The 27494-nt window shown below is 53.1% G+C and overlaps 9 protein-coding genes across 9 annotated transcripts; 2 read left to right on the forward strand and 7 right to left on the reverse strand.

The window, feature by feature from the left end:
* Nucleotides 1-3334: 3334 nt before the first annotated feature.
* On the reverse strand, nucleotides 3335-4110 carry CABS01_04633 (CUE domain-containing protein; the record flags this gene model as incomplete). The annotated part of the gene is made up of 2 exons (XM_060538004.1): nucleotides 3335-3661; nucleotides 3841-4110. 2 exons carry the CDS (start codon nucleotides 4108-4110, stop codon nucleotides 3335-3337), a joined length of 597 nt encoding a protein of 198 aa, XP_060389666.1.
* A 794-nt stretch (nucleotides 4111-4904) lies between these two features.
* Nucleotides 4905-6485, reverse strand: CABS01_04634 (NOT2/NOT3/NOT5 family protein; the record flags this gene model as incomplete). Its single annotated transcript, XM_060538005.1, has 6 exons — nucleotides 4905-4964; nucleotides 5024-5165; nucleotides 5213-5416; nucleotides 5464-5785; nucleotides 5838-6304; nucleotides 6418-6485. The coding sequence occupies 6 exons, from the start codon at nucleotides 6483-6485 to the stop codon at nucleotides 4905-4907; spliced, it is 1263 nt and encodes a 420-aa protein (XP_060389667.1).
* A 1534-nt stretch (nucleotides 6486-8019) lies between these two features.
* CABS01_04635 (CobW/HypB/UreG) lies at nucleotides 8020-9380 on the reverse strand (the record flags this gene model as incomplete). The annotated part of the gene is made up of 5 exons (XM_060538006.1): nucleotides 8020-8355; nucleotides 8408-8921; nucleotides 8968-9064; nucleotides 9116-9127; nucleotides 9185-9380. The coding sequence occupies 5 exons, from the start codon at nucleotides 9378-9380 to the stop codon at nucleotides 8020-8022; spliced, it is 1155 nt and encodes a 384-aa protein (XP_060389668.1).
* A 687-nt stretch (nucleotides 9381-10067) lies between these two features.
* CABS01_04636 (Mob1/phocein family protein) lies at nucleotides 10068-11770 on the forward strand (the record flags this gene model as incomplete). The annotated part of the gene is made up of 2 exons (XM_060538007.1): nucleotides 10068-10283; nucleotides 10358-11770. 2 exons carry the CDS (start codon nucleotides 10068-10070, stop codon nucleotides 11768-11770), a joined length of 1629 nt encoding a protein of 542 aa, XP_060389669.1.
* An 882-nt stretch (nucleotides 11771-12652) lies between these two features.
* Nucleotides 12653-15007, reverse strand: CABS01_04637 (uncharacterized protein; the record flags this gene model as incomplete). Its single annotated transcript, XM_060538008.1, has 5 exons — nucleotides 12653-12890; nucleotides 12979-13781; nucleotides 13839-14581; nucleotides 14634-14661; nucleotides 14711-15007. The coding sequence occupies 5 exons, from the start codon at nucleotides 15005-15007 to the stop codon at nucleotides 12653-12655; spliced, it is 2109 nt and encodes a 702-aa protein (XP_060389670.1).
* Nucleotides 15008-16722: 1715 nt separating this feature from the next.
* Nucleotides 16723-17304, reverse strand: CABS01_04638 (uncharacterized protein; the record flags this gene model as incomplete). Its single annotated transcript, XM_060538009.1, has 1 exon — nucleotides 16723-17304. The coding sequence occupies one exon, from the start codon at nucleotides 17302-17304 to the stop codon at nucleotides 16723-16725; it is 582 nt and encodes a 193-aa protein (XP_060389671.1).
* An 861-nt stretch (nucleotides 17305-18165) lies between these two features.
* On the reverse strand, nucleotides 18166-18769 carry CABS01_04639 (uncharacterized protein; the record flags this gene model as incomplete). The annotated part of the gene is made up of 2 exons (XM_060538010.1): nucleotides 18166-18358; nucleotides 18738-18769. 2 exons carry the CDS (start codon nucleotides 18767-18769, stop codon nucleotides 18166-18168), a joined length of 225 nt encoding a protein of 74 aa, XP_060389672.1.
* A 4168-nt stretch (nucleotides 18770-22937) lies between these two features.
* On the reverse strand, nucleotides 22938-23723 carry CABS01_04640 (uncharacterized protein; the record flags this gene model as incomplete). Its single annotated transcript, XM_060538011.1, has 2 exons — nucleotides 22938-23073; nucleotides 23551-23723. The coding sequence occupies 2 exons, from the start codon at nucleotides 23721-23723 to the stop codon at nucleotides 22938-22940; spliced, it is 309 nt and encodes a 102-aa protein (XP_060389673.1).
* A 2244-nt stretch (nucleotides 23724-25967) lies between these two features.
* CABS01_04641 (uncharacterized protein) lies at nucleotides 25968-26384 on the forward strand (the record flags this gene model as incomplete). Its single annotated transcript, XM_060538012.1, has 1 exon — nucleotides 25968-26384. One exon carries the CDS (start codon nucleotides 25968-25970, stop codon nucleotides 26382-26384), a length of 417 nt encoding a protein of 138 aa, XP_060389674.1.
* Nucleotides 26385-27494: the final 1110 nt, after the last annotated feature.

Raw genomic sequence — 27494 nt, forward strand, 5'->3', positions numbered from 1 at the left:
GGTAGGGGGCGGGAAATCTGATGGGCGGATGGATCGAATCGGCGGTGGCCGGCTCGCAGATAGTCTGATACGAAGTGGAAAAGAAAGTCCCGTCAGATGAGGCAAAGTTTACCTCATGTTTTGGGAGATAATACGTCTCTCTACTTCTCGAGTCTCTGCAAGCACGGAACCTTGGCTGTCAAATGCAGAGTCAGAGAACGGTAAGGTACGGATAGCGATGAAAAAGGTACTTTGAAGTCCTCATGTCTTTGTTACGTACTATGCGCGTCGCACCGTATTGCGTAGCAGAACTGCGCAACATGCTGGTCGAACCATGATACAGTGACTTAACACAAAGGCCCCCCCCCTCCCGCCTCCCATCTTAGCTGACCATGCCCAAACAGCCTTTTGCAGTATTTTTCTTCCTTCTTTGCCCCATGCTAATTATCGCAGATTCGTTCGCCTTGTTTTTCTTCTTCGTTTCCTCGTCTGTGGCAGTGGATATGTCCTGCGGTGAAGGCGGGCCCCACGGGGAGGGACTTGCAGTCTAGTCAGCCAGTCCAAAAAGCATGTGAAAGACAGAAATGTTGGGTCGAAGCGGGGCTCTCTATCGGTCTTGTCTTTCTCTATCTGATCCATCCATGCTCCCATGCCCATAGCCACCCACAAAACACATGGCGCCAATGCAGCGAATGCATGAAGAGGTAGCCCTCACGCGGAAGTCTACGGATACGCCCTGTCTCTCACACGCACACTCACTCTCTGAGTCTCTCGAGGGTCTAGGTACATGCGCGCAATTAGGACGCCAAGTGTTACAAGGGTCCAGTGTCAAGAGGCTCCTGGCATTCATGGCCTCTCACACAGCGCTGTGTAGATATCGCAGCGGAGCAGCGCGTGCAGTTGAAAGGATTACAGTCTTTCGTCACGATCCTGCAGGTCATCAAGTCGCCATGTCGCGAGCCCTGGCTGTGTCACGCTGCATCTTTCTGCGGGACATTATCTTGAACCCGTTTACCCCGTTGTAGGGGGGGCTGATTCAACGGTTGAACGAGCGTCGCATGAGATCGGCAGAAAGAAGCCTCCGGTTAGGAGTGACATTCAGTGACACAACGTCTACAATCTCCAAGCCAAAGACTTGGTGGCGCTAGACAGGAACGAGAAAAACGGAATGGGAGGAGAAACCCACCCCCGAAGAAAAGAATAGAAAGAAACTAGACTCGTACAGCAAGTGAGATCCAGCCGTCAGAACACGCCGCCAAATCTTGGTACGGACACTGGGCTGTAGCATCCCGTGCCATGTACCCCTCCTTGAACCCCTCCACGCCCTCCCACAACTCTCTCACTCACCATTTCAACTACAAGATGAACCGCATTCATTCACACCTTAGTAATGAGATACTTGCCTCTGTCTCATTGACACTGGCGCTAACTTCCCTCCTACTCCTCCTGCTGTTACATAGTAGCAAAACCTCGGATTGTTTTTGATCAAAATGCGGCGTAAAGAGAGGGGTCTTGCCATCCCGAGTTTGAATTTCCAACAACCTCTTCTTATCAGTCGAACGAGACCAGTCGGAGAATTGCCTTATCTTACCTCCAGGGTGCAATACCGACGGCATGCCTAATCTGGGTAACCCAGGAAACAAATGACGAGATGTGACATTTACGCAAACAAGACAATCATCAGTGTGACGGGCCCCCATGCTGCTGTATTACGACAACTCACGCGATCGATGAAGAACGATAAAGATTGGCCCGCGGCCCAGGCCCAAGTCTCACCTCTGACTACCTACACGCCTGTACCATGTTGCGCCCACGTCTCAGTCTCTTTTCTCTGCCTCGAAGCCACCTGAACATGCATTCCATGTTGTTATCCGACTCTTTCACGGTCCACGAATCTCGGCGGAACAGAACCCCCACGTGTCTCTCAGGAATTCATGTCCGAGGAACGGGTCGTTCTCCCGAGTCATTCTCAAATCGTCCCGTGCTTTTTTCCCACCCGACTTGGGGAAACGGGAGGAAAGCCTGGACCCATGAAAACGTTGGCTCGTTCAGGTCTTCAGTCCAGCAGCATGAGAAGAACTTTGCCGTCGAGATAAGAGGCTATTCGAGGCGAGACTTCTTTTATTAAGATGGTAATGTAACGCGCATGTTGCCACCCATCATTGCATCTGGAGCCAACACGCATGTAAGACAAGATTTCATGCCCGTTGCCCCCCCCCCCCCCCCCCCCCCCCCCCCCCCCCCCCCCCCCCACCCTCCCCCTCACCCCCAACACCACCCCCCCCCGCCCACCGGCGCACGACCACGCCCCCCCACACCTCGTGTAGAGCCCCACACCAGTTAAAAACCAAGATTCCTGGCCCTTTCCCCCCCCCCCCCCCCCTCTCCTCGAGGCGAGACAGTCTGTCCGGTCACACAAACCACTATCACGCGGCTCGGCCGAGTGCGAGTGAGAGAGCCTCAATCACATGCGCTGCGTCTGCAACGTGATGCCAAGGCAGACAAACAACCGTGGTGACGAACATTCTGCTCGAATGAAATCGAGTAGCTGTGATAATGACGAGAACAACCTACCACCTCCGTCCCGTAGTCTCTACATAAGCTCCACGTACATATCTCTCACAGTATGTCATGACTTCCCGCTTGTATAAACATCACTGACGAAACGTGAAAAACCACTCCAAACTTTCCTAGTGGTGAATTTGAATAAGCGCCAAACAAAACGGACGAGTCAAGCCCACAGGAGACGTCAAGCTCGTGTCATTCAGACCCGATGGACCAAACCCCTCATGAAGATGGGCGACACTTATACGGTTGCACTTATACCAACGGCGCCTGGGTCTCCCGCTCTCCGTTTCCTTACTTGTGACAACTACCGGAGTGGCGTGCCCTTAGAATCTTATCTCGACCAAGTTCAAACCGCCCCGTTCAACCGCAGCACGTGCTTATCAAGCTCGAACCGACTCATCAGGGTCCTTCTTCTCAACGCATATTCTCACTGCATGAGGCAAGGTAGTCAAGCCAGATCCACATCGCGCCATCAGTCAGCTAAGCCCACGGTTCCGAGGAGAAAAGTGACACGTGCCAAAGTAGTGTAAGGCCAGGTAGACTTCCCCACAGCGTTGGAGGCATAAGAAATATGTGCCATTATATCCTCATCCATCCTTCTCCAAACTAGACTGAAGCCGAAGAGCTCTTCGTTCTCGGCTGTTTCTGTACGAGTATGTATGTGAGTGTGAGTGTACAGAATTCCCAAATGCACATACCCCGCCCAATCTCTTCCCATGCCTTCAACAATCAAGAGAACAATGCGCTGTGAAAGGCCCATCCCATTTCGTCTCAATCCAAGACTACCTTATGCCGCCTTCTCAGCAGCAATCTTAGCCTCCATCTTCCGCCGCGCCGCAAGAATCATTTCGTCCCTCCGCTTCTGCAACAGCGACTGCCTCTCGTCCCTGTTCGAGCTCCACCCCTTGGCCGCCTTCTCCTTCTCCTTCTCCGCGACGGCGGCGGCGTCCGCTTCCGCTTGCCGCTGTTGCTGCGCCGAGATCTTATCTTGGAGCTTGTATCTCGTAATCAGGTCCGGCTGTGTGGGCTTCTCGGGCGCCTTGGCCGGTGTCGAGGAGCTGGATGCTGCGTTATTCGCTCCCGGCGGGGGAGGGGGCTGGAAAGTGATTGGGGGCTGTTCGACGACACGTACCAAGGTTAGCAAAAAAGAGGTGCGCTACACTAGGAGAAAGTGATCCGTGTATCGCGGGGCATAGTGGCTCCCAGCCATGATGTTGTCGCCGGCGCGCGCGTACTCGGCACACCGAGCTTTCGCCCGAGATGAAGCTGGGAAAGGCAAGGATTCAGACTCACAGCTTCCATCCGTCCTGCGAGGATCCTCTCAGACGTCGCCTGAATATTTCCGCCGTTTCTCTGCAAATCCCAAAGAATCGTTCGTCTGTCTACTTGCGGGAACATCTGCTGTATCCTCTCCACGGCTGCCTCGCGCGTACGTAGTACCGCTGCAGCGCTCTGTCGCGGCGCCGGTGGCGGGGCGGGCGAAAAGAACAGGAACCGTATCACGAATGCCGTAACCAGCAGTATCATCACCAGATACGGCAGCGAGATCTGCTCGTTTGCCATGGCAACGGATTCTGTGTCTGTGTCGTGTCGCTCTGGCCGGTGAAAGTCGTTGGTTTGGCGGAAGGCCGGAGTGTTTGCGGGCTCTCGCTATCAGAAGTGGCGGTTGGAAGCTTGGAGCGGTGTAGGCCTCGTGGAGATTGCAACAAAAATAAAGAGAGTCGGAGGAGCGTATGGCCGCTGCGCGTGGTATAGGGATGTGGTCGGTTCAGATGCGTGGAGTCCCGCTGGCAGCTTTTATGGAGTTGATGAGTTCATCAGCCCTCCTCAGGGAGCAGGGGTTTGGAGCTTATGTGGACAGTGGCGCGCAGTCGGAGTTGCCCGCGCTTTCCCATGTGAGGAAGTTGAGCACGGACCGCCCAAACAACTACCAAACTCAAGCTCCCAAAGGTATCTGAGTACCTTTCTCCGTAAGGATACCTTCAAATAATGGTGCAGAGGAGATATCTCTTACTATACCAAGCGCTTCCGACGTCCAAAAGGTAACATCACGCATAATTGGAAGCACGGAAACAGAAGACAGTTCTCGTTCGCAGCATCGGCGTCGTCATTTTATTTCCCTTCGTTTGACGGCCGTGGGTAACTCCCATTGATCAGTGATTCATACACACAAAGCAGCGGCAAATATGCAGCGGCAGCCATTTGCCTGGCCAGCTTCATACCGGAAGCCTGTAAAACCATGCCGTATCAACATGACTTAACGCCTGTCGGGTCTCATGCCCAGTGCCCAGGTACCAAGTCGTTTCCAGCCTCGTCAATAAAACGAGAAAGCCAATGAACCATAAACCCCAATTCAACTATGCAACCGGTTGTGCCAGATTCGTCTCCAGGTCACCGTAGTGGAGGGTGAGTTCTCTCTGTATTCGAGATTAGTCATTTGCGCTCAATACCTGGAAGAGAGAAACCCAAGACGTACCCGCTCCTTGCGCCAGTTGGTGGTGTCCCAGACGATGTAGTAGCCGCGTTCATGGTGGGGACCAAGGCTAGCGGGCATCATGAGCTCGTCCTTAGTCAACCAGAAATGCAGCTTCTTGTGCCAACGCCAGTTTCGGCTGTGCCTGCAAGGTTGTTAGCAGTGGCCACCTTGGGTGTAAGAAATACATACAACTCAACCGCAGCCAATTGTTGCTTGACGTCCTGTGTACAGCTGTAGAAGATCCAGAATAGGGTCTCCTCGTTGAATGACGGGATCTTGGTCTCAATCGGTTGCACATTGGTCACCTTGTAACACTCAGGAAGCCGGACGCTGGGAATCGCGGGACGCGGAGGCGTGTCGTCGAAGAGAGAGTAAATCTGCGTAGAGATGAGACTGTCATGGTCAGTAGGTGTTTCTTTGTAAAAAGTCAGAGGGCTTACTCTGGTGAGTTGACGTTGAGTCCGAACTCGTTGGGATCCATTCCCTGCATCAGGGCGCCATAGCTGGGGTAGTTGTTCATGAGAACACGTAAACCCTTCATGCCGAATTTGTCAATGGGCGCCATTCCCGCCAGAGGGTCCTGCACGTCGGGCGATTGGCCTTCCTTCTCCTCTTTGGCCTTGCCATTGCCTGTGACTGCGTCGTTGCCAATGGCGCCGGGGGGGTTTCTGGTCTCTGCGGACTGAGAAGCGCTGTCGCCACCATTCTCTTCAGAGAAAGAGTTGCCTCTTTCGACGGATGCCTCTTGTATTCTTGCTTGATCTATATCGCGCCAGTGAGTGTGTTGTCGTCCGATGAGGTGGGTTCGATATACCTTGCACGCTAGCGATGGAAGGTGAGCGACCATCTGAAGTTCTGCTATTCGCGGAGAGCGCATTGAGAAGACCGTTGCCGGCACCTGCGCTTCGGGCAGGAGGTATCGCGGCGGTTGAGCCGCTCGCCTGGCTGCCACCAAAACCCAAAGAGGGCATTAGGTTAGCACTTCGCTCACCACCGATTTCGCCGTTCGAGTTTCTGTTCAAGGGCGGAAAATCGTCCACAGGATTAGACTGGGCTTGAGGCGCCGGACCTGCGCTGCTCTGACCACCGAAGCGAAAGGCGCCTTGGCGAGCCGAAGTTGGCGGGAAGAGCTCATCCTGGCCGCTCTGAGCCGACAGTGGCGTCGACTGCTGGTTGCGCGGCACTGGGCCAGCACCCAGATTCCGCGACGCTGTTGATGACCACATGTTTGACTGACCGGTGGTGTTCATCTGGGCGTTGTTGGAGAGAGATGGAAATTCGCTACTTCAGAAGTCAGTACCACTATCAGTGCTAGAAATGATGGGTGAAGCAGTCGCCCGCGATCGCGCCAGACGCAGTGATGAGGAAGGAGAGGAAGGGGAAGATAAAAATACGTCTTTAGGACATCCGCGTAGCCCTTTTTGGGCTTCTCGCGAGGCGAAGAAGACGATGCTTTATCCATCTTTTCTTGTCTCGCTGCTTTCTTTCGGACAAGACGTTGCCTTTTGCCCATGATGAAAGGAAGAGAAGAGACAAGAGCTAGAGAGACCTGAGAAAAGTAGAAAGACCAAAGTGCGGCTGGCCGTGAAGCTCGGAATGCGGCTGGTGCTACTACTTTGGGTGGTGATCGTGGGGAAAGCGGTAGGTGGATGTGCAGGGTAGCCGGTGAGAGAGGAAAGAGGAAAGAACGTACGAAAGGTCCAGCGGCGTTGCCGGTTGCGACCCGCTTAAGCTCTGTGCAAAGCTCACATTTCCTCCAAGTTGACGGGCTTGATTTGGCAAGCCAGCACCTCCCATGGGTACTCCTCCTCCAAATGCCCAGCCAGATCCATTACTGCCTGTATATTCCAAAATATTCCACGTTAACATCAGGTCTTCCCACAGGCACCGCCTTTGTACCCAATCACACCACACATATGGAGACAGAGCTGAGTGTTCCTACCTATTTTCCCATTTGGTAACCTGTTTGATACTGCCCTCCCAGCTTGTTGTTGTTGCTGTTGTTGTTGCTGCTGCTGTTGGCCACCAAAACCTGCCGGTATGCCACGCAGTGATTGAGGAGCTACTCCTACTGGTTGCGCCCATTGTCAGCTTGGAGGTCTTGCATAGTGTCGCTTAAGAGTAGCGAGGCTCGAGGCCATCATCTTCAAGAGTAGCGTGTGTACGAGGGGTCCATTATTGTCCATCCAAAGGCCGTGTTTACGTCGAGGTGTATCAGCGCTGGATCTCGAGGGTGAGGGCTACATGTCGGCGCTAACACTGGCAACGATCTACTGAGAGTATCATCGGCGGCGTGACGTTTCGCGTGCATGGTTTCGATGCTCCTCAAGGTTTCTCGACAATATAGAGGCGCGGCGACCACAATTGAGAGGTGCGACGAGATCCAAGTGGCCTTGATGGACATGCAAACGGCGGGGTACCCCGAGGCTGAAAGGGGACGACTAGAGGGTCAGGCCTACCTGGTCGATTCATGATGAAGGCTCGGGGAGTGTACGGTCGCTTTCGGGAGTCGCGTCGTATGGTTCGTCGTCGCGGGGAGTTCGGGGGTCAATTAGGATGCGTTCGTGGTCGAGGTGGCTCGAAAGATTATTCTGGCTCGAAGCTTGCACACACGAAGGAAGCTCTATGCGGATTCCTGGTGTACAGTGTACAGACGTCGAAGCCCAGCCAACACTAACGCGCGGAGGACCGGTCAAAGATGGATCCGATGGCCTGTGCGCCCAGAGCCCCTCCAAAAAACCCCTGCATCAGTGCGAACACGCGCTACTGCCGTACATTCACCTGAGGCCTTTTTTTGACATCATGTCCCTCTCAACACATGAGATGGCAGCTTCCAGCATGCATTGGCTTGATGCTTTCCACCAGCCGAGGCACTCGCTCTCTTGCTACAAAGTCACTTGCGCTGCCGTCTCTGAAAGCTATTTTCTGCACGCCTTGCAGTCGATGTCTCAATGATCACGCGCCCAGAACAACGCATCGTGTCTCAGAAGTTCTATTCATATGCTCGAGTTGATTGTATCCACCAAGCTCTTCTCGAAGTCGACGCCCTTGAGATGCCTTCCAATGAGAATGACCTTACCTCCCTGAGCTTGCGTAGCCTCGCGCGATTGGTCAGGCGAGTCAAGAATCTCGAATATCTCCCTCACGCCCTGGATGAGTTTGATATCGCCGTTGTCAAAGACGAGCCGACCCTTTGACCGATGGACCTCAAGCGTCGTCTTTTCGTCCCCAGGAAGCTTACGGTCCCAGAGGATCTTTCTCAACCACCAATCGATCTTCTCCAGTTGTGAGGGTGCCAACTTTGGCACTGGTATCGAGACGGTCGAAATGGTCTACACTTTATCAGCAAAAGAGAAATGCTGCGACTTTCGTGGAATCACTCACCGAATCTAGATGGCTGTGGCCCTTTTGGCTGGTATCGAGCTCCGTGACCTGGTCATAGGCATGCAAATCCAGCAAGAACCCCTCCAATTTCGGCACCTCGCTCTGCTTGGTGACGTGTATCTTGGCGAGTCCATTGATAGACTCTATCCTCGATCTGATCTGCCCTAACTCTTCTTCGGAAACCAGATCCGACTTATTGATGACGATGACATCAGCATGTGAGATCTGGACGTGAGCCGTCGTCATGAGCGGACCGTGACTATGGCCGTCATCCTCTTTGTGATCTTCGTCGATCTCAATCTTGCCGGCGGGGTCATCAAGGCTGCGAAGAATGTTCTTCGCATCTACCAGAGTCACGATACCGTCCAAGTAGATTGTGCTTCCTAGGCCATCGTCGACCCAGAACAGGGGCGCAAGGTTGCCAGGGTCCGCAAGACCTGTGGTCTCTAGCAAAATGTAATCGAACGCGCCCTTCTTCTCCATGAGCGACTCGATGGCGTTGACACCAGTGTCCCTGAGCGTGTTAATACAAATGCGATCAGTTGATGGGGTGTTCCTACTTTACAGAGCAGCATATGCAGCCGTTGCCGACTTCAAGCCACTCCTCAACTTGCTCGTCACCTTTGTTGACAGTGAGCGACTTTTCGATATCGAGAGCTGAAAAGCGTCAGTGGGTTCAAGTGGGTGGTTACATCCGAGGAAACCAACAGTCGCCAAACTCTGCGAATAACATCAGTATAATGCCCCGCTACACATTTGATCATGCGATCGGCTTACCGTTCATAATCACGGCAATCTTCTTTCCATGTTGCGCCGTCAAGATGTAGTTGAGCAGCGTCGTCTTCCCAGCACCGAGGTAACCCGTTACGATGGTGATCGGGACCTTGATCTGGCTCTCCGATGGTGGCAGATCATCCTCAACAACGGTTCCGGCCTCTACCAGATCAGGCGGGGCATCATCGTCGAAATCCATGCTAGGATGGAGGGGAACCCTGCGAGAGAGCTCAGACCAATTCTTTGCAGCTTAAGAGGCGAAGGAAGAAAGCAGCGAGTGCCTTGCAAGTGACTGAATTTCTTTGGTCTTGGAAAAAAGCTGTAGAGTTGAGAGAGTTCTCAGTGAAGAATACGCCCTTCAACTGACTTATCAAGCGAAGAAAGTTCCCAGGCAGGAAAGAAGTAGTATTCGAGGCTTGGAGTACGTACCTATTTGACGTCGTCTGGTCCCACACGCCGGCACTCACACTCACCCAAAAAAAAAATAGAAAGAAGGACACACGACCGTCAGTGGCCGGGGAGGACTTCCTGACTAAGCTGAGCCAGGGTGTGCCGGGGTTAACAGCAGCGACACGGCAGCACCAGGAGCTCTGGCCCCCAAAGCGCTTTCATTCGATGTGGGTGACCTGGAGCTCTTGATTAGCCGCCCGACCACGACTTTTCGCCCAGCTAGAACAACACAACCCATCCACGACATACCAACACATCTACGACAGTCTGTGACCGCGAATTCTGGAGGCGAAAGGGGGGAACACAGCAGCTCTTGAACCGCGGTTGCAAAATACTCTCCAGTCGCTCGTCCTCTCCTACATCGTCTTCATCACGGAGACCACCCCCCGATACCATACCATCCCACACCACAACCACTCCGTCACCTCCTTTCACAATGGCAATGGCGCCGAGCTCGCCCCGGCTGCCCAGTCCGCCCCCGCCCGCTGAGATCCAAATCGGTCCCAAGTCCCCTTCCACGGGTGCGCAATCGAATCGCGAAGCCTCGCCGATGGAGCAGTCTCTCATTGAAGCTAACTCGAGGCGTCGCATACACCCGGGAACGAAGGCCGCCGACATGGCTGCTGGACCGCCGCTTATCCCCCTTAATGAGGTTCGTAGCAACGTCCCTGTGAACAGCCAGATTTAATCTTGCGATTCTGCCGCTTACAAAACCCTTTTGCACAGCTCGACTCGGCCTTCCAGCTCCAGGAGCATCTCGCCGCCCTCCACTACCACCACACCAAGAGCAACAGCGTCCCGATAACCCGTACGACCGCAATCCAGCTGGCAACGCCCCCGCCGGGCATCGACCGCACTCTCTGGCTGTACGAACTGTGTCGCTTCCTCATCTCGCAATGCAACACCCTCATTGTCGGCTTCCTCTTCGACTCCCCACCCTGCAGCGCGGCGACGTGTCCCGAGATGCGCGCGTCAGAGTGGCAGTTCCTCTGTGCCGTCCACGAGCAGCCCAAGAGCTGCTGCGCCATTGATTACTGCTGCCACACGCTCGACTGGGCCGCCAACATCGTTACGGACCCCAAAATCTTCCCCTCGCGCTTCGTCGTCCTCTCCGACGTCCACAACAAGGGTGTCGCCGTCAAGAACCTCGTCAACGTCTTTCGCCGCTTGCATCGCATCTTCGCGCACGCCTGGTTCCAGCACCGCGCTGTCTTCTGGACCATTGAGGGCCAGACTGGACTGTACGTCTTCTTCAAGACCGTATGCGACATGTACGACCTCCTCCCCGCCGAGAACTACAAGCTCCCACCTGAGGCCGAGGGCCTGGAGACGGCAACGGCGGTGCCTGATGCCAACGGTGGTGATAAGAAGCCGCTTCCAATGTCCATTGTGAAGCCCAGCCACCGTGAGAGCCTCGGACAGAGCGAAGACGACAACTTTCAGCCTGTTGGCCGTACTGCTACGAGACGTCATGTCAGGGCGAGTCCCTCTGTTGGCAGTGCTGTGACGACAGTGGTGGAGGCTGACGAGGAAGACAACGTTGTAACAAATAAGTTGCGGGAGATGCGCATCTCTGCCCCCGAGACGCTCGAGGAGGAGCCCGAAGTGGCCGACGTGCCGGTGATTGTTGAAAAGGAGATTATTGGAGATGCGTCGCCCACAGAAGAAAAGGAGGAGGCCGCTGCGGCAGAGCCTCAAGTGGTCGAAACCGACTACCCTGATACAGAATCCGATGCGGAAACGACTTTGGTCTATGAAGAAACCGAGGGCGGTATGGCCCACCCAAACCAACCGCGGCTAGATCTGAACTTCGAGGAGGATGAGGACGTTCCTGCATCAGGAAGCGAGGCAGCAGCCGAAGGCGCCGACGAGCCTAAAGACGCAGATGACAAGACGGTGGATGAGGCTCCCGATGCAGCAGCTAAGGATGACGATGAATCTGGCGAGATTCCAGACGTCAGCACTCACGACTTTGCTCAGGAGTCAACCGCCAAAGTAGACGAGACTACGACGACAACAGATGCCGCAGATGCGGACAGCAAGGCTGAAGAAGCCGACAAGGCGGAGGAAACGGAGCCGAAGCAAGAGGCAAAGGAGGAGAAGGCGGAGGAGGCCGAGGGGGGTAAGAAGGAGGCATGACAGAGGGAGAAAAGGGGGTTTTAATGACTTTGCGTATTGATGAATGTTCAAGTTACAGACTTGTTGCCTATCCGTCAAACCCAGGGGGGTGGTGGTTCTGAGTTGGGCAGGATACCGGTAGACCATTTTTCTTCTTTTTTCTATTATTGTAATGAGACGAGGTCCACGTATGTGTATAATATTCTTCTTCGTTTTTGGAGGATTTCTCTTTGAAGTCTCGTGATGTCATTTTTTTTGTCAAAACGTCTCACGAGGTTGTGTGTATAAATAGGAAGGGAAAAACAGGTCTCACACAGAATCTATGTCTAACGTGGAAGCAAGAAATATGTGTGACGAAGATATGAAGAAAGAGATAAAGAGAACGAAAAAAAAAATGTCCAAGAAAATGAAAACAAGATATGATACATTAATTCTCCTACAAGGGGTGCAGAGGGGAATTTTGCTAAAACGAATAATCGGACGGGGGGGAAGAAAAGGGAGAAATGGAACAGAAAAAGACCCAACGCCAAAATGCGTGTGGCCATTGCCTGGGTATGGCATGGCCTCTATGGGTTTATAGATGTAGCCCTCTAGATAGAAGGGGGAATGAAGAAAAAAAAAATGCCGCCGCTTTGTTTTGATCCGTCCATGCTCGAACGTTTCCCCCGTCGTTTTCACCGTAACGTCCGCTTCTAACGAGCTCCCAACGAGCCCCGATCCTCCCAATCCATCTTCCATAATGTGCATCGTATGCCGTACAACTTTTCAGCCACGGCGTTTGCCGAGTCGATCAAGACTTCCCGCCACCTTTTTTGTTTTTATCGCTCCAACTTTTCCCTCCCATGTTCTCGATTCCCTTCCCTCTTTTCCCCCTTCCCCCCCAGAACATCTGGGTTCCAAGATCTATGCAGCCTGGGTTGCATTCTCCTCCGTCATTTGCATCTTTGCAAAAATGTGTCTGACTTCTCGAAGGTTCTCCGCCTGGGCGGTTGCGGCATTGGCATTGCGTTCATCGGCAAAGGTCCGTACGTCCTGGAGGATACGGCTGTAGCCCTCGTCGTTGGGCAGCCACCAGCGCACGCAGCTGGGCTCGTGGAACATTTCAGCCATCTTGGTGCGGAGTGATATCGGGTGTATATATCTGTGTAGGGTTTCGTCAAACGTCAGTGTGCCTGTCCTGTCGTGTGCGAGGTAAAAGGCAGAAGGTTGTAGCCAGCATGTCCACGTACCCCATAGTCTCTAGCAAAGCAAACTTCTTTCGGATCCAGTTGTGGTGTTTGGCGTCCTGCGGTAAGAACAAAGCCGAAAGGGCGATGCAAGCCTGGATCAGGATTAAACTGCCCCTGGGGCTCGACGGCCACCTCTCGACAGCCTCAAAAATTTGGCAGATGGCGTATGCATAACCTCTAAGCTCGCCGTGAAGGTGTTCCCGCTGCGTCGTCGACGACTGACACTTGTGCATCATCATGGTAGAGTTGAACTCGCTGGTGAGTAGCGTTGTCGAGAATATCGGGAAATCGTACAAGACTCCTGTGATAAACGGGTCGACAATGTCGTCCTCCCCCAGAGGGCCCGCGTGGCTGAAGTCGGTGACGTAGTAAGCAGGGTCCGTAAGTGCGTGATCCCATCCGTCTTTCCAGCCCTGGAGCGAGTTTTGCAGTCGTTCGTGCTCCGTCGCGAAATCTTCCGGTGTTATCTGGCCTCGGCTACCTCGGGCGAAGAGGGTAGACATTTCTCTCGAAATAACCCGCAGGCGACCTGATTCCGCTTCGAGTTTCCAGTGCAAGCTATCTGCTTCGTCCGAGACGGCTTGCTGATCGCAGTATTCTACAAAAGTAATGAACCACTCGGGGGCTAGCATCGTGGGAAAGCCGCCCATCATAGCGATGAAGATGTCGAAGCGTCCGTACCAAGACACAATCATTCTACCAAGAGGAGTCTGCGTAGCTGTCTCAGGCGTGAACAAATGTGTCAGCATCTCGAAAGCAGCCTTCTGATGCCCCATAAGGTTGATCCAGTCGCCCAGGTACTCCTGTATCATGGATTAGCCACATCTTTATTTTCCATCTAAATTCGGGGACTGCCATACCTCGATTGTGGCAAGCTGAAGGACGGTCAATAGCATAGCAATATTATGCTTCTCCTTCCTTTTCAGGGAGTTGAGCAGCAGGATAACACTCTTATTGTAGTATTTCAGAAACTCTTCCATCTTGCCATTGGGATCTTGTATCGTACGTTGGTACGCTGCGAAGCCCACAACCGCGTATAACAGAGCCTCGTTCTGCAACGCGAAATTCGGCAGAATTACACGGAAGAACTCGTGTGCGTCAGTGAGCATACAGTAATGATAGTGAGTAACGTTTTCGCAGAAGTATTCCAGATGCTGCCGGAGGTCGGGGGGCAGATGGGACCAGTCGGCGTGACCACCTAGGGATAATATCGTAAGATCCGGCATCGTATATGCGGTAGTTGTTTGGCTGCTCGCGGTAGACGTCGAAGGCGAGGCGCTCTTGGTCCCCTCGTGTGATGGCGTCTCGGAGCCGTGCCGTGTACCTCCCGTACGTTGCAGGTTGAATGACGAAGCTGTGCTGCTTCTACTCGGCCCAGAAAACTGTCTCTGGAAAGACTCTTCCTCTCCTTCGTCCTCGTCAAGGATGGTGTCTAGACCGCCGGGTTCGGTCTCGTCCTCTCCATCTTCAGCATCGTTGGAAGAATCCGGACTGGCCTGCTGTTGAGTAGGAGCTCCATCTTTGGATGAGGAGCCTTGTGCTGGAGATCCTTTGGTTGTTGGTGGTTCCGGATAGATACATTCGCGGCTACCTTTTCGACACCCTATGGTTACGTTAACGATACGAATCACAGATACCTCTTCGGCCAAACATACTATCGCAGACTGGCCGGCTTTCATCGCACTACATCGAGTTAGAAGGCTACAATCTTGAAGAGGACGCGGAGACATACCTTTACTCTTCTACTCCTACACATGTAGCAACCGGATCGTGTTCGTCGGTGCTTGACGTGATCTAAACCCGAAGCCGACTTTCTTCGGTTCCTCGAGGATTTGGGGGTAGTAAGCCCAACGGGGTCGGGGAAGCCTGTGAAATATCCAAGGTTGGGATATGGCCCAGGCATGGCACCGCCCATCATAGACATCTGGGCGCCTGGAAATTGGGGTGGATGTATGTCCTGCGGGCTTGTAGCTTGGCTAGCTGCCACCCCCGTCATGGAGGTGAGAAAATGGTGATAGTAGTCCCCCATACTTGCGGCTAGAAGGGGCCGATACCGTGGTTTTTAGGCGGAAGGCAAGGGACTGAGAAGGTGAGATTTTGTGGATCGTGTGCTACGATGACCTTGGGGGAGCTGGCATGCTCTGCCTGTACTCAGAAGGACCGCAAATCCGTATCCCTTGGAGTTCGTGGGTCGCTAATCGTGACGGCAATGCGAGCTATGGTGGGGTGGCTAGACTAGGCGGAATATGTCCAAGCAAGCCAAAGGATGGAGTGAGCCAAGTTGTTGTTAGGGAATGAATTCCTTGAGGTAAAAAGACGGAGAGCTGTGGAAGGAGGAGCCGCCCGGATAGAGGGACGCGGTGGCCCGGCTAGGTAGATCAAATCGAGAGCTTGAGACGGCGAGCTGGTAGAATCTGATCCGGGGCATGGATACTGTTCCTTCAAAGCTGTAGCTTGAGTCCGTGGCAACCTACGTATTCCATAAAATGGCTAAGGGAACAGAAACGGCGGACCCGGCATATGTCGAGAGGGGTCTGTGGTTGTAGTTGTGAGCGGACTTGGGAGGGAGATTATTCGCTCCTTGTTTTGGGGGAAGTAGTGAAAGGGCGAACTGTTCCACTCAGAAGAGGGTCTCGGTCACCCAGAGCCACACCAGTTCTTTCGATAGCCTTTACTGCGGGTGGTGATGACGGTAGTGGGGCACTGGGACGGCCACAATGTAACTGGGTTGACTGGAGAGCGGGTATCGCAGCTCGCGCTCTGTTGATCTGCTGGTAAGATTGGCGTTATGGCGGGGGCTCCTGGAAGCTACTACGCTAGGAAGGGAAATCAAGACCTAGACAGAGATGGTGAGGTGGTGTTGTCTGGCCTCCGTGTCTGAATCGATCCCGGCAGAGCTCAAAAGCACTTGGAAGCTGTTGAGAATGTGGAGGGCCGTTGTGGTTGGCCTAAGCCTAGTTGGAACTCAAGGGCCTGATGAAGCGCCAACTGGCATGAAGATTGGTCCTGAATATCGACGAGTACGAAGAATACGCCGTATTGTATAACGAAATACACGGCAACGGCTTGGTGAGTAAGGTATCGATGTGCCTCGTTCCACTCACTTGGGCCCGACAAGGGGATTAGATCGAGTGAAAGGGTTGCCGAAGAGATTCAAGCAGATGAGTACGTCAGATCTGAAGACTCGAAGCCAGCGGTAAGGCCAAAAGTGAGACGAAACTGCCCAAACATGTGGGTATTGTAACTGCGTTACAGCCAGAAGAGGCGTGGAATGTAGATTCCAAAGTCAAAAAGCCCGCTGGTGTGTGATGGTGTACGGGTGGGTGGCGCCAAGTAGGGAGCGAGAGTCGACCAGATGGGCAGCTCTGAGGTGGCCTAGAATACGTGACTTGCCGAAAATGTGAAATGTCTAGACGGTTGGACAGTCCACAACAGTAATAGGATACTCAGGAATGGACTGGGATAGAGAACGGTTGTGCTGAAAAGTGATGAAAGAAGCTGGCGCGGGGTGAAGGGGTTTTTGGCGCAGCCACCCTTGCGAGCTCTGTGTCTTGCTGGTGGTTCCCTAGCCTCGGGAGAAGCGGTTTGGAAAGACGGCCCTAGATTGATTAAGGTTCCGGGATGGCGCGTGAGTGCTGGGGCGGCTGAGGCGTGGCAGACGCTGGCAAGAGGCCGATCCAAGGCGTGATATGGAGTCCCGTCACCACCCGTGTCTACTGATGAACGTGGCAACGGCTGGTCGTCCTAAGCCCAAACGGCTGTGAATGTCCGGGCTGTGCTCGAATTGGTCTGGCCGTCTGCCCAAAGTCTTAGCATAGGGAGAAGAGTAAAGATCGTCCGACCCAGCGGTACCGGCAGACAGGTTCGACTCACCCCTCCGCCTGAAGAGATGGGTTTCCTCCTCACAAGCGTACAAAGTACAAAGGACTCTGGATCAGGAACTGGACTGAACGTCAGAACCCGGCGGAAGAAGAGGCACAGATAAGCCCTGGCAGAATGATGAGACAAGGGTCTTGTGTCTAAGGTGATGTAACGGGCCAAAGCAAGCGCCCAGGTCGGTGGTGGGGGCAAAGCTGGGAATGAGCTTGCTGGGGTTGGGCGGGAAAAGCAGATAATTGAAGCCCTGTCAACATCTGGTCGTTGAAGTTTGATCAACAGCAGTCTAGCTGAAAATGATGTGGAGGTTCCTGTTGTTGATCTGATGTTCTGATCTCGGATCCCGCGAGAGAAGAGCCGTGACAGCTGGGCATACTCGCCCTGGAATCGACATGGATGAGTGAACGGCGGCGTCCTCACTAGTTGCTTAGTACGACCCAAGTTGCACATACACGGCCGCCAGGCCCATCCTTTGAAACCGCGTTCCTTAAAAGCCTGTCCGCGCAAATTTGCCGTGTAGCCCAGATGCGTTGAGCGGCGCCAGCGCTCGTCTGGCAGTTTAAGAAAACCGTGGGCGCGTTCTTCTGTGCCACTCTAGCGCGGAACTTGTCCAAGCCCTGGCGTCCAGTCACAACTCTAGGCCTATGAGCTCGTGTTAAAAGGTCACTCTTAGACAATGTGGGCCTGGTCCTGTCTAAGACGGCGGAGATTGATGATGGGAAGCTCCCGTGGACCTGTTGACAGCTACCCGTCACAATGGGTGTATTACTTGGAATGATCGTATTCGAATTTCGAACCATATGAGCAGTATCCGCAGCAAGATGTTCCCCGCCGAGTCCGAGCTATCGTTGCTAGCAGAATTTGCAGAAAGGAGCCAAGGACCCGTGGAACACGCCCAATTTGCAGCGGGACGAACGGCCAGAGGCACGGGGGAATACCAGAAGAAGGGGACTGACTGGCCAGGCACTCATGGATGCTTTGCGTGTTCCCAGGCTGTCGGGGCGTCGAGCCATGGGCTTAGTGGAGGCATCAGGAAGAGGAGCAAGACAGAGAGACCAGCACCCCTCATCAACCCTAGCCACACCCACACTCCACACCCACTTCCAGGTCTTGGGTCCCAGGTTTCGATGTCATTGAAATGGTGAAGGGGGTGTCGTTGGAGCGGGAGCACAGACATGGGGTCGGGAGGTGCGGCCGGGGTGGTGTGGCGGAGGGCGCAAGGGCAGACAGAGATGTGAGAGCAGTACTCCGTAGCGGCAGCATAATCTAGCTTTCTTGGCTTTGGGAACCTGATGCCGCTAGCGCCCATGCTTAAAAAGGCGGCGGTCCTGAGGATGGGACGAGAAATGAGTTCAGGTCGGTGCCGTTGCCGCCGTCGTCTGTTGCTGTCGTGTAGCTGCCGGTGCCTGTGCTCAGTGACATGTCGCACTTGAGTGGAGAAGCTGGATTTGGAGAACGGGAGTCGGCGGGATCGTAGGGGGCAGGCGTTGACAATAAGATGCAGCTGAGGGAGCGACTCGATTCAGTATTGAGCCGTCTGACGGTTGAGAAAAGGAAAACGTCGCAGCTGAAGCACCACAAAGCTAGCAAGATGCCAGGGGAGAGGACTGGCCCTGGCAAAAGGGTACCTGATTGAAAGTTTCTCCGCCCTGTTGGTTCATGTAATCCCAGTGCCTGGGCGGTCCCCCCCTCCCCCCCTGTGGTCCCGAGAAGCTCGTTGAATTGTCTAACCTCCTTGAGTCTATGCCAGAATCCTTGGGTAGGTATTGCGTATCCGTACGCGATATGACGGCTATGTCGAATGAACAGAGGAGATCCCAGGGACGACGGCTGGTGTGCAAGATCGAGAATATCAATTGCTTGCAGTGAATACACCAACGGACCATTTGCTCGGGGGCGTCTGGCGCTGGCGCATCTCGACCAAAAGCGGGAGAGCAGTACTGTCTGTGTACGCAGTCCGGATATAGGGAAACTTCGTAGGAGTCGACGATCGAGACTGGCTTCCGTCCCAGGACAGTCGGGGCAGGGAGGGCCATGCCAGTGGTTGAGGCCAATGGAGGCGTCGGCTGTGGATCGAAAGCGGGCACTGATCAACAATCCCAACATGCAAGCAGAGCAACATCGTCCCATGCCAGGATGAGCGGCAGAAGGCGAGGGTGGTTTCTTGCTCCGTAATACGTACTTTGCGCAGCTAAAAAGGCAGCCAAGTGGGCGTGCCAAAGGTTGATCTGACAGGGCTCGTTCAAGGCGGGAGGTCGAGCCTGCATTAGTCGATATGCAGCAAACGCTGTCGTGCGCGGTAAGGAGGATATTTGGAAGAGGAGCAGCTGGGGACTCAGGAGATGGAGAAGTGTCCGGATTGCTTTGTACTGATGGCTAGATTCATCGAATTGATCATGGCCAGCGGGCGTAGGCATTGCATTGTGCAGTACGTCGTACCCATTTCCGTATGTAGATGTCTTGTTGAATCATCCAGATTCCAGTTGTGTCCAGATAGGTAGCTCGAGGTTACAGGGGGCTTAAATTGAGATGCGACAACGATAACCTGGGCACCGTTTACTTTGATCCAGGTTGGTTCAGACCAGGCTTTGCATATCGCGTGGCCTGACCAGCCATATCGAGAAGTGAAAAAAACGAAAAGCGTGGGAGTCACGTGGGAATTGTGTTCGTCGTGTTGTATCGCAGCACAGGCACGATGGCATGGAACTTGAAAGACCTGACGCAGAAGAGATGGCAGACGAACAAGGCATCCGCGGAACGGAAGGAAAAAAAGAAAGTGGAGAGTAGCCCGAGTGGGGATGGTGAGTTTAAAAGAGTATTATGTAATTAATGTGCTGCAAAAGAGGGCAGGAAAAGCAGGCCCCAAGCAGGCCCTCTTGGATGATCAAGTCTCGAAACAGCAGGAGTCAAAAACTGGACGGGCCGGGTCCACCTTCCAAGTTCCCACGATTCGGTCCCATGGTGCCGTCGGCGCCGGGGGCCTTTTGTCAAGACTCAACCTGCTTAGGTACGGAGTACCTTACTATGCAGTACTCCGTATGGATCATGGAATACTCCGTAGGTACCGCCTACCCTACTCCGTACTCACTTACTTCGAAGCAGAAAGCAGGCGGCCCACGGCTCGTCGAACCCCCCCCCCCCTTCCCCTCGTCTTTCCTGCCGTGCCTGCCTCAATTCTGCCAATTTGGTAATCGGAGAGAAACATGACATGGCCCCGTGGTCTATCCGAATGGAGTACCTTGGGAGCAAAGCCCTGCTCATATCCTGGACCTGAACACATTTCCATCTGCATTCGACACTCTACTTCAGGCGTACGAGGAGGGTCAAAAGGAGTTGGGGTTGAGACTCAAGAGTCAGTGACAACTCGGTATGCAGTCATGTTCATGGATTCAAGGAATGCGCGGCAACGCAAGATCCGACGATACACTGGAGACTTGATGCATTCGTCCAACCAGAGTTCGTTCCTATGGCCAAATATATATCGGTCAAAGTTTGCAACGAGTCGATCATTGGATAATCTAATGGCCAAGGAACTGTGTCTATGCATACATGGTCTTACGAACCTCGATGTTCCCTTGGACCTTCCTGAATCATTCAATTCTGTCGTCTACACTAGGTACTATTATATCTTGATACAGGAGTGGAATCCCACAAAATGAGAAGCAAAAATAAAAGAGCGGTGGGTGGCGGAACCCCAGTTAGCACCAAGCAGACTCCAGAGCAAGGTACACTGCCTTACCTCAACAATCAGTGGTCTACCATGTAATAACCATGTTTTCCTATTCCATGATTCCAGTGCCCTAAGTCATGAAGCTGCCACCATATGCCAAAGTCGGCTTCAATATCCGCAAGTCCCTCAGTGAAGAATTCAAAACTACAGCGTCCAACCTTGCACGGTGGCTTCATCTCCGCATTGCACCTGCTTTAGGGGCCGAGCTTGAGCAAGGAAGACCGAGGCTGGACAGGGACCTGCAATGTGTAGCGCGTGCTTTCAAATTCTCAGGTAAGATCCGGATGGTAGGGAAAGTGCCGGCTCTTGATCATTGCGCCTTGCCTCACATCTCACGCTGCACGCTCACACACCACTTCAGTGACTTCACTCACACAGCTCCTCACAGTCTACTTTCTCCAACAACATCCTTTTCTCTCACTTCTCCAACAAGTTGCCTCCTCTTCTTCCCACTGTGCTACGGCATACGGCACAAGCTGACTTAAGGTAGGTTGCCATTGCCCATCTTCTCACACACAGACACACACTCTCTCTCTCTCCCCCCCTCCTCACGCCGCCCCCAGCCAGTCAGATGTCGGCTTGAACTGGGATATGCCTCATTGCGGCGTTACGGTATTGTGAATTTAACGTGCAATGACCCGATCCAATGGCTTTTAGCGGCCCAGACCGATCGAAGGTGCGCTGCAGTATTGTGCACCTGCCGGTCTGTTTTTTTTTTTTTTTTTGCCTCCATTACATGTTTTCTTGGAATTTGTACACTTGTCTCTTTTCTTTTTCACGGTCGGAAGGAAACTGCAGCTGCTACTGGCAAAGGCAGCACCTGAGGTTTGGCAGCAGTCGGCTCAGTCGTATATATTCGTACCTGTGAAGCTGGGTTAAGGTAGTAATACCGATTGAGAAGGTATACGTACCCGTATCTGTACTTACCATCTATGGTCCTTCCTTCCATTTCCCCGGCCAGTCACTTCCCGCGTCTTTCCGCCCCTAGGAACTGGCCCATGGGCATAGGTACTTACTTGCCTGAGATGCATCTCATGTGGCCACACTTGCCTCATTCGCCCTCTTAGCTTGGGACGGTTGTGGACAACAATATGGAGTGTGCTGTAACTTAGATTCAGCTGCTGCAATGCCATGTCATGTCATGCACTGCGCTGCATCGCACCGCATTGCATCTTCTCTCGCACATTCAAAGCAAAATTCCATCGCGACGCAGCAATTTTTTTTAAAATAAACCACGGCTCCTGAGCGACAGCGCCAGTGAGCTTGGTCAACGAAAGGCGAATTGCGGCACTTTCCGAGACATCTCAGCTGGACCTGGACCTCAGTCATCCACTCCATTCCCATGTTTTGCTGCTTGCAGCTGTCAAGTAATACCTACCGGATAATCAGCCTTATTGCACGCCGCCACAGTTTAAACACACCTCACATCCGCCCTCACAAGTCACATCAAAGAATAAGCGCCCTGTGCGTCCGTCGCCAAAAACGGCATGCTCCAAATGCATCTCTGAGCATCTTGGCTCTACATTGCACCAAAAAGACTAGCTGAGCTGAAGCTTTAGACTTTGCTTCGCCCTACACTCTCCCACTCGACAGCGCGTTAACAAATCGATCATCCAGATGGACTGCAACGTCTCATCTTCTCCGTGTTTGCCGCACAATGGAACCCAATTCTGTCCCTGTTTCTTGCGTGGTTTGGTTCTGTCACGCCCATCACCGCCGGCCCGGCTTCTAGAACAGAAAATACCCCTCAACTTTTTTTTCCAGCATGTCAGCCTGGCCTGGTCGAAAGTTTGCAGCGCTTCTGGGCTTGTTGCGTCTTATTCCAACCGTCCTATCCGCGTCGTACCGCACCGCACCACAGTCTACTATGGCTCGGGAGAACCCGAGTCACGACGCAATCAGCTGCTCGAAGCTGCGACTTCTTACCATCCATGCTGTTTGCTTCAATATCAAAAGTAGCACCCTATAGCAGGATCTGGCCCACCGGGACGAGTCTTCAAACCCGTCATATATGACGGAGAAGACGCTTTATCCGGAAAAGATAATGCATGGTCTCATTTGCAGGATTCGCCACAAAACCGCCATCGTCTCGCAATTTTATTTGCAGCGCTCTATGTCCTACTTTGTTCCACCGTCGAGGGTGTTAGTCGTCTGGTATAGTCCCAAGCAGCAGACGCACCTCACTTTCTCCCACCGTTCTCGGTGACCCAGGTCATCCGCTGCCGGTGCAGGGTTGCAGATTTCCCGTGGCAAGGCACGCCCCGAGACAAGGGGGCCTACGACAGGCCTGAGCCCTGAAGCCTCTCGCAAGTCTTCCTTCATTGCTTTTTGCAATACCCCACCAAGGAGGCGGTCATAGTTCTGGGTCCTTGTTGGGATCATGGGTTTTGATACGGGTACCGACTGCAGATTCGTTTCTCAATATGTCGGCCGCCTCGGAACCTCGATGCTGACCACCGGGTTCAACGACGGCCAAGAGTTTTTTCCCACTACATACCCCCAGCACAGAGCAGTCAATATTGTCATTGAGAGATGACCAAGAGAAGCGCCGTTCGTATACGGATACTCCAGCAAATCACATGTTAGCCGTCAACTATGTGGCCTTCTCGTCTGTGGATCAACACTCCATAACAGGGACGGGATGCATCTACCCATAGAAAAGGGGAATACGCCCAGATAGGACCCCTCACAGAAGCACAAGCATCATGCTCAATAGTTCCCACAGTCCTGCAGCTACGGCCCCAGGCTCCCTATTCAAATCCTGACAGTGGCCTAATCTAGCGTGGCCTGGTCGATAGAGACTCCTTGCAAAGTTACGACACGGATTTGACAACTAACCCACCCCGAAATGGAGGGACTGCTTGGACAAGCAAACATGGCATACGGTTCTCAATTGGGAACGAAATCGTTGCCGAACGGCACTCGCGAGTTGCAGAAATCGAGGATGAAAAGTTTGCAAACGTTACAACAGCCGTTGAACCATCTGTGGCGCGCGGAATCTTGATCGCTGCAGATAGTCAACGGTAACGGCCGTTGGCTTATTTTGCTCAATAGTGTCACCAAAACGTCTTGCCCTTTCGAGGTTGACGCCATCGGATGAACTGCCTGCGAAAGGCTGGTAGTACCAGAAGACAGTCATGTTTGGCAGCGCGACATGGCGGATACGGTTTGCAAATCACAAGTAATAAGATGGCTTGATATAGCCTTTAGCTTTACACGCAGTGATCAAACGAGCACGACGCCGAACGAAAGTGATAATGGCTCCCTTGCTCATATCCTAGCAACCCCCGAAGGCGGGAAGCTGCTCGGTATTACAACAAATCAAGAGAAATCTGACTTCGACTCCCGCGGACCCGGAGAAGAATCCCAAATGTTAGGTATGACCTTTGCGTTAAGGGCGACAAGCGGTAGAAAATGCTCAATTGCTGCCAGCCTCGAAGCACGCTATAGCTCTTCCGGTATTCTGCCAAATATAGGCACAACCATCCATAGACTGGCAGAGTCAATCAGCCTTCACAAAAGAACGTAACATGATTGTACCTCTCTCTCAAGAGAGAGAGGTACATGCCTGAACAAAGAACGCGAACCCGCATTTGGTTAACATATATGCAGCCACTCGCCATACCACGAACGTCTTTCGTCCAAAAGTCTAGCGCGAAAACAAAAAGGCCAACGATGCTTGGCGTCTTACCAAAATTTGCCTAGCCAGGGCCTAGAAGGATCGCAAAGACGGGGGGCATGGGGGCCTCGTCCTCAGATGAACCCAAGGCTTCACATCGTTCTGTACTTCGTCCGCTTTCCCATCCTTTCACAGTGGGGCAGAAGCGGCCAGCATTGGCTTTGAAGCAATCGCAAGTGCCGTCAAGTGAGATCAGCAAAGAGGCCCTGCCGTTGTGGCTGGTCAAATCGACTGTAGGTATGTTCACCAAACCCATGTTGGCATATGCTCCGATAGCTAACTTATCTAAAAGATCAAGCGGATGGCTGACACAATGAGGAAGGCGTTTTCAGGTTGAATCAACCGGACTAGTCAACAACATGGCTCTACTACAGCCCCATGTTGACATCAACATACACGACTACCTATGAACAGGGAACAAAAGTCATCAAAGGCATCAAGGACGGCATATCAACAGAGGACCATCACTGCGTAATTACCCGGGAGATGGGAAAAGGGAGGGGGAAAACCCGCATCTTAAGAGAGGCATCAAAACACAGGGGCCAGGCATACGTCAGTCTTGGAGAGAAGGTCCTGGCCTCGACTCCCTAGGAGCCACAGCCAACCCACTGTGATGACCATCGCCGTCATTCCTCGCCTTTTGCAATCACGGTTCATTGGTCATCATCATACCCAGTTGCTATGGGGTCAGCCATGTCTTACTACGGGCGCAAAGGCCTCTAGTAATTTCTAATTCTTGTTCCATGTTCAGGAGACTTTGGTGATGGTCGCTTTAAGATGCTCCGTATCTACTCCTACTCAACCAGCTGTGTACCTTTCTACAAGATGGAGATGCTGACCTGAAGGAATATGCGGTCTGTAGCTTGTACACCCCAGCTCGTGCTGCTTGGTGAAAACCTGGTGAGGTTGTCCATCATCTGCGACCATACTCATCGTGCGCTTTGATATCAAGTTCTTACCCCGGATGGCGCTGAGTGGACCGACCGCTCCGGGATGTCGTCTTCGCTCAGCCATGCGATCTAAGCCGGGTTGTGGGATGCCTTCTCTTTCCCATCCCCAGTCAGGGTCTATGTGTTCAGACCTCAAAGCCACAGTCACAGTATCAGAGTAGCATCCTGATCTTCTCTTCGAAATCCGCGGCAAAGTACCATCCGGTGTAGGGTATATCGATACATGCGCCTTTCTTTGTCAATCTCCGACGCGATTGACGAATTACTTTCGGCATTGAGCATCGCAATGGCCTCTTCCATACGGTACCTCACACTTTAGATGGACGTGCGGCTCTTCTTCGTCCGGGCCGAATTCCTCAAAGGCTACTACCTACCTATAACGCGCGTCCCAGACGGGTCAGAGGCGCAGGAACGATGCAAATGATCTGCCGATATCTCAAAGCTTCCCTGGTCGCATAGTATCGGTGCAACCATTACCATTCTTCCTATTGGAAAGGCATTCGTGATCGATCTAATACACAGCCATACACATGGTGACATTGGCTTCGTCTTGTTGCTCCTCCGCCTCTGGTACTGGAGCTTAACATGGCGAGTAACAGTAGGACTTCCAGAGTTTTTTCAAGGGATAGTTCACATGTACTCGCATTTATCACAGCAGACCTGCGCGCATCTACCAGTCGGCAGATTGAAGAGCTGGACCAACAGTGATCAGACCATACCAGACCGTATTTGTAGATCCCATGGAACTGGATCCATGCAGCCTCAAAGTTCTTTCGCGCAGTCTCAGGGACAGCCCGCCTTCGAATTTTCCGATCCGACGAGGGGATACTACTCTGGATTTGAACATCCAATCGCAATGGGCATCAACGACATCACCTTACCTTCCTCTCCTGTTGCAATGCTACCAGTTTGGGATTTCCTCTCGGGGATTATGCAGGAGACGCCCAATGGATGCTACGCCAGGAACGGACTATGTTCGCCAGCCCGTTGTGACATTGCGATCAGACCGAGTGGCATTCACTCACACTCAACAACAGCCCAACCTCATCTGTTGCCATCAGATTACAACGGGCGCAAAGCCACTCGCGGTCGGAGGCGTTCTTCCTCGGTGATATACGAACTTAGCGTTACAGTCACTCCTGCTACGTCGGTAACACGACGACCGAGTTAGAAGCGGCGGCTAAAGCTGTCGGTACCTTGCGAATGCTATGATGCTCAGAGGTTGTCGGAAGAACCTCGTCGGGTCCTTAACAATTCGCCCTGAAGGAAGGGACGGGGTTTACACCTCCAGATCGACTTGTTGAGGTACATAGGTAATGGTTCTTTTAGACCTGGAGGCTGGCGGACGATCTCATGCGCCCTTCCCCGTTCGACATCAAATCCCAATGCTGAAGCGTCCGGGAGTCATGAAATTAATTCGTTGCACAAACCAGAAGCCAACTGAAGGAAAAAAAAAATTCAAAAGGCGCCGAGACTAATTGCCGCTAGAGATGTGTCACAGCACCTCTAAAGTTATTACGCATACGGACGTAAGAATCGACAAGGAGGCGTGGGAGGGTGATGGGGATGTTGGCGTCATTCATCTGCTGTGGCTGATAGGGGTGTAGGGGTCGCCAGTACGTGGTATCTGCAGTCCCCCGTGCTGATGGCATCATCCCGCTTTTCGCAACGAAGATCGCAACAATTCCCCTGCTTTTGTTTCGAATTGAGTATTATACGTCTCGAGGTGGCCGTGGGTGCTCCTAGGGAGCTACATACAGACACCAGTGACGGAACTGCAGATACCGTTGCCCACCGCCCACACGTGCGGCGGTTCTGAAATCAGGCGCGGGGGACTCGGGACCGAGTTTCCTTGGACCAAGTTTCGTTTCAAGCACAGACCAGCTTCCCTTGGGGGAGGGTTGAATGACTAAGCAGGGGAAACTGTCTCTTGGAAGAAGCTGGTCACTTGATTCTGCACGTGAGGCCAGCATCAAGCACGCGCCCGGGCCGTAGGGGTCTTGGACCCTGCCAAAAGGGATGAATGGAAGGTTTCAGCCGCGCTGTCAATAGGAAGCGTGGTTCTAAAAGGGTGAGATGATGTGAAGCTCATATCGTACCATGAACTGGAAGCCCTCGATTACATCGTCGACGAAATAAAACATTACGTGTGTGAAATTGGTGGTGGAGCTTCCAACCACACGTCCGATTCTCATCACAACCCACCCGTATCCGTCCTACAAGCAAGGGAGTGAGTGAGTGAGTGATCGCAGGGAGAACCAGATACTGTTGTACACAGAAA

Source organism: Colletotrichum abscissum, assembly GCF_030869225.1.
Source record: "Colletotrichum abscissum strain IMI 504890 chromosome Unknown Scaffold_9.1, whole genome shotgun sequence".
Taxonomy (NCBI): domain Eukaryota; kingdom Fungi; phylum Ascomycota; class Sordariomycetes; order Glomerellales; family Glomerellaceae; genus Colletotrichum; species Colletotrichum abscissum.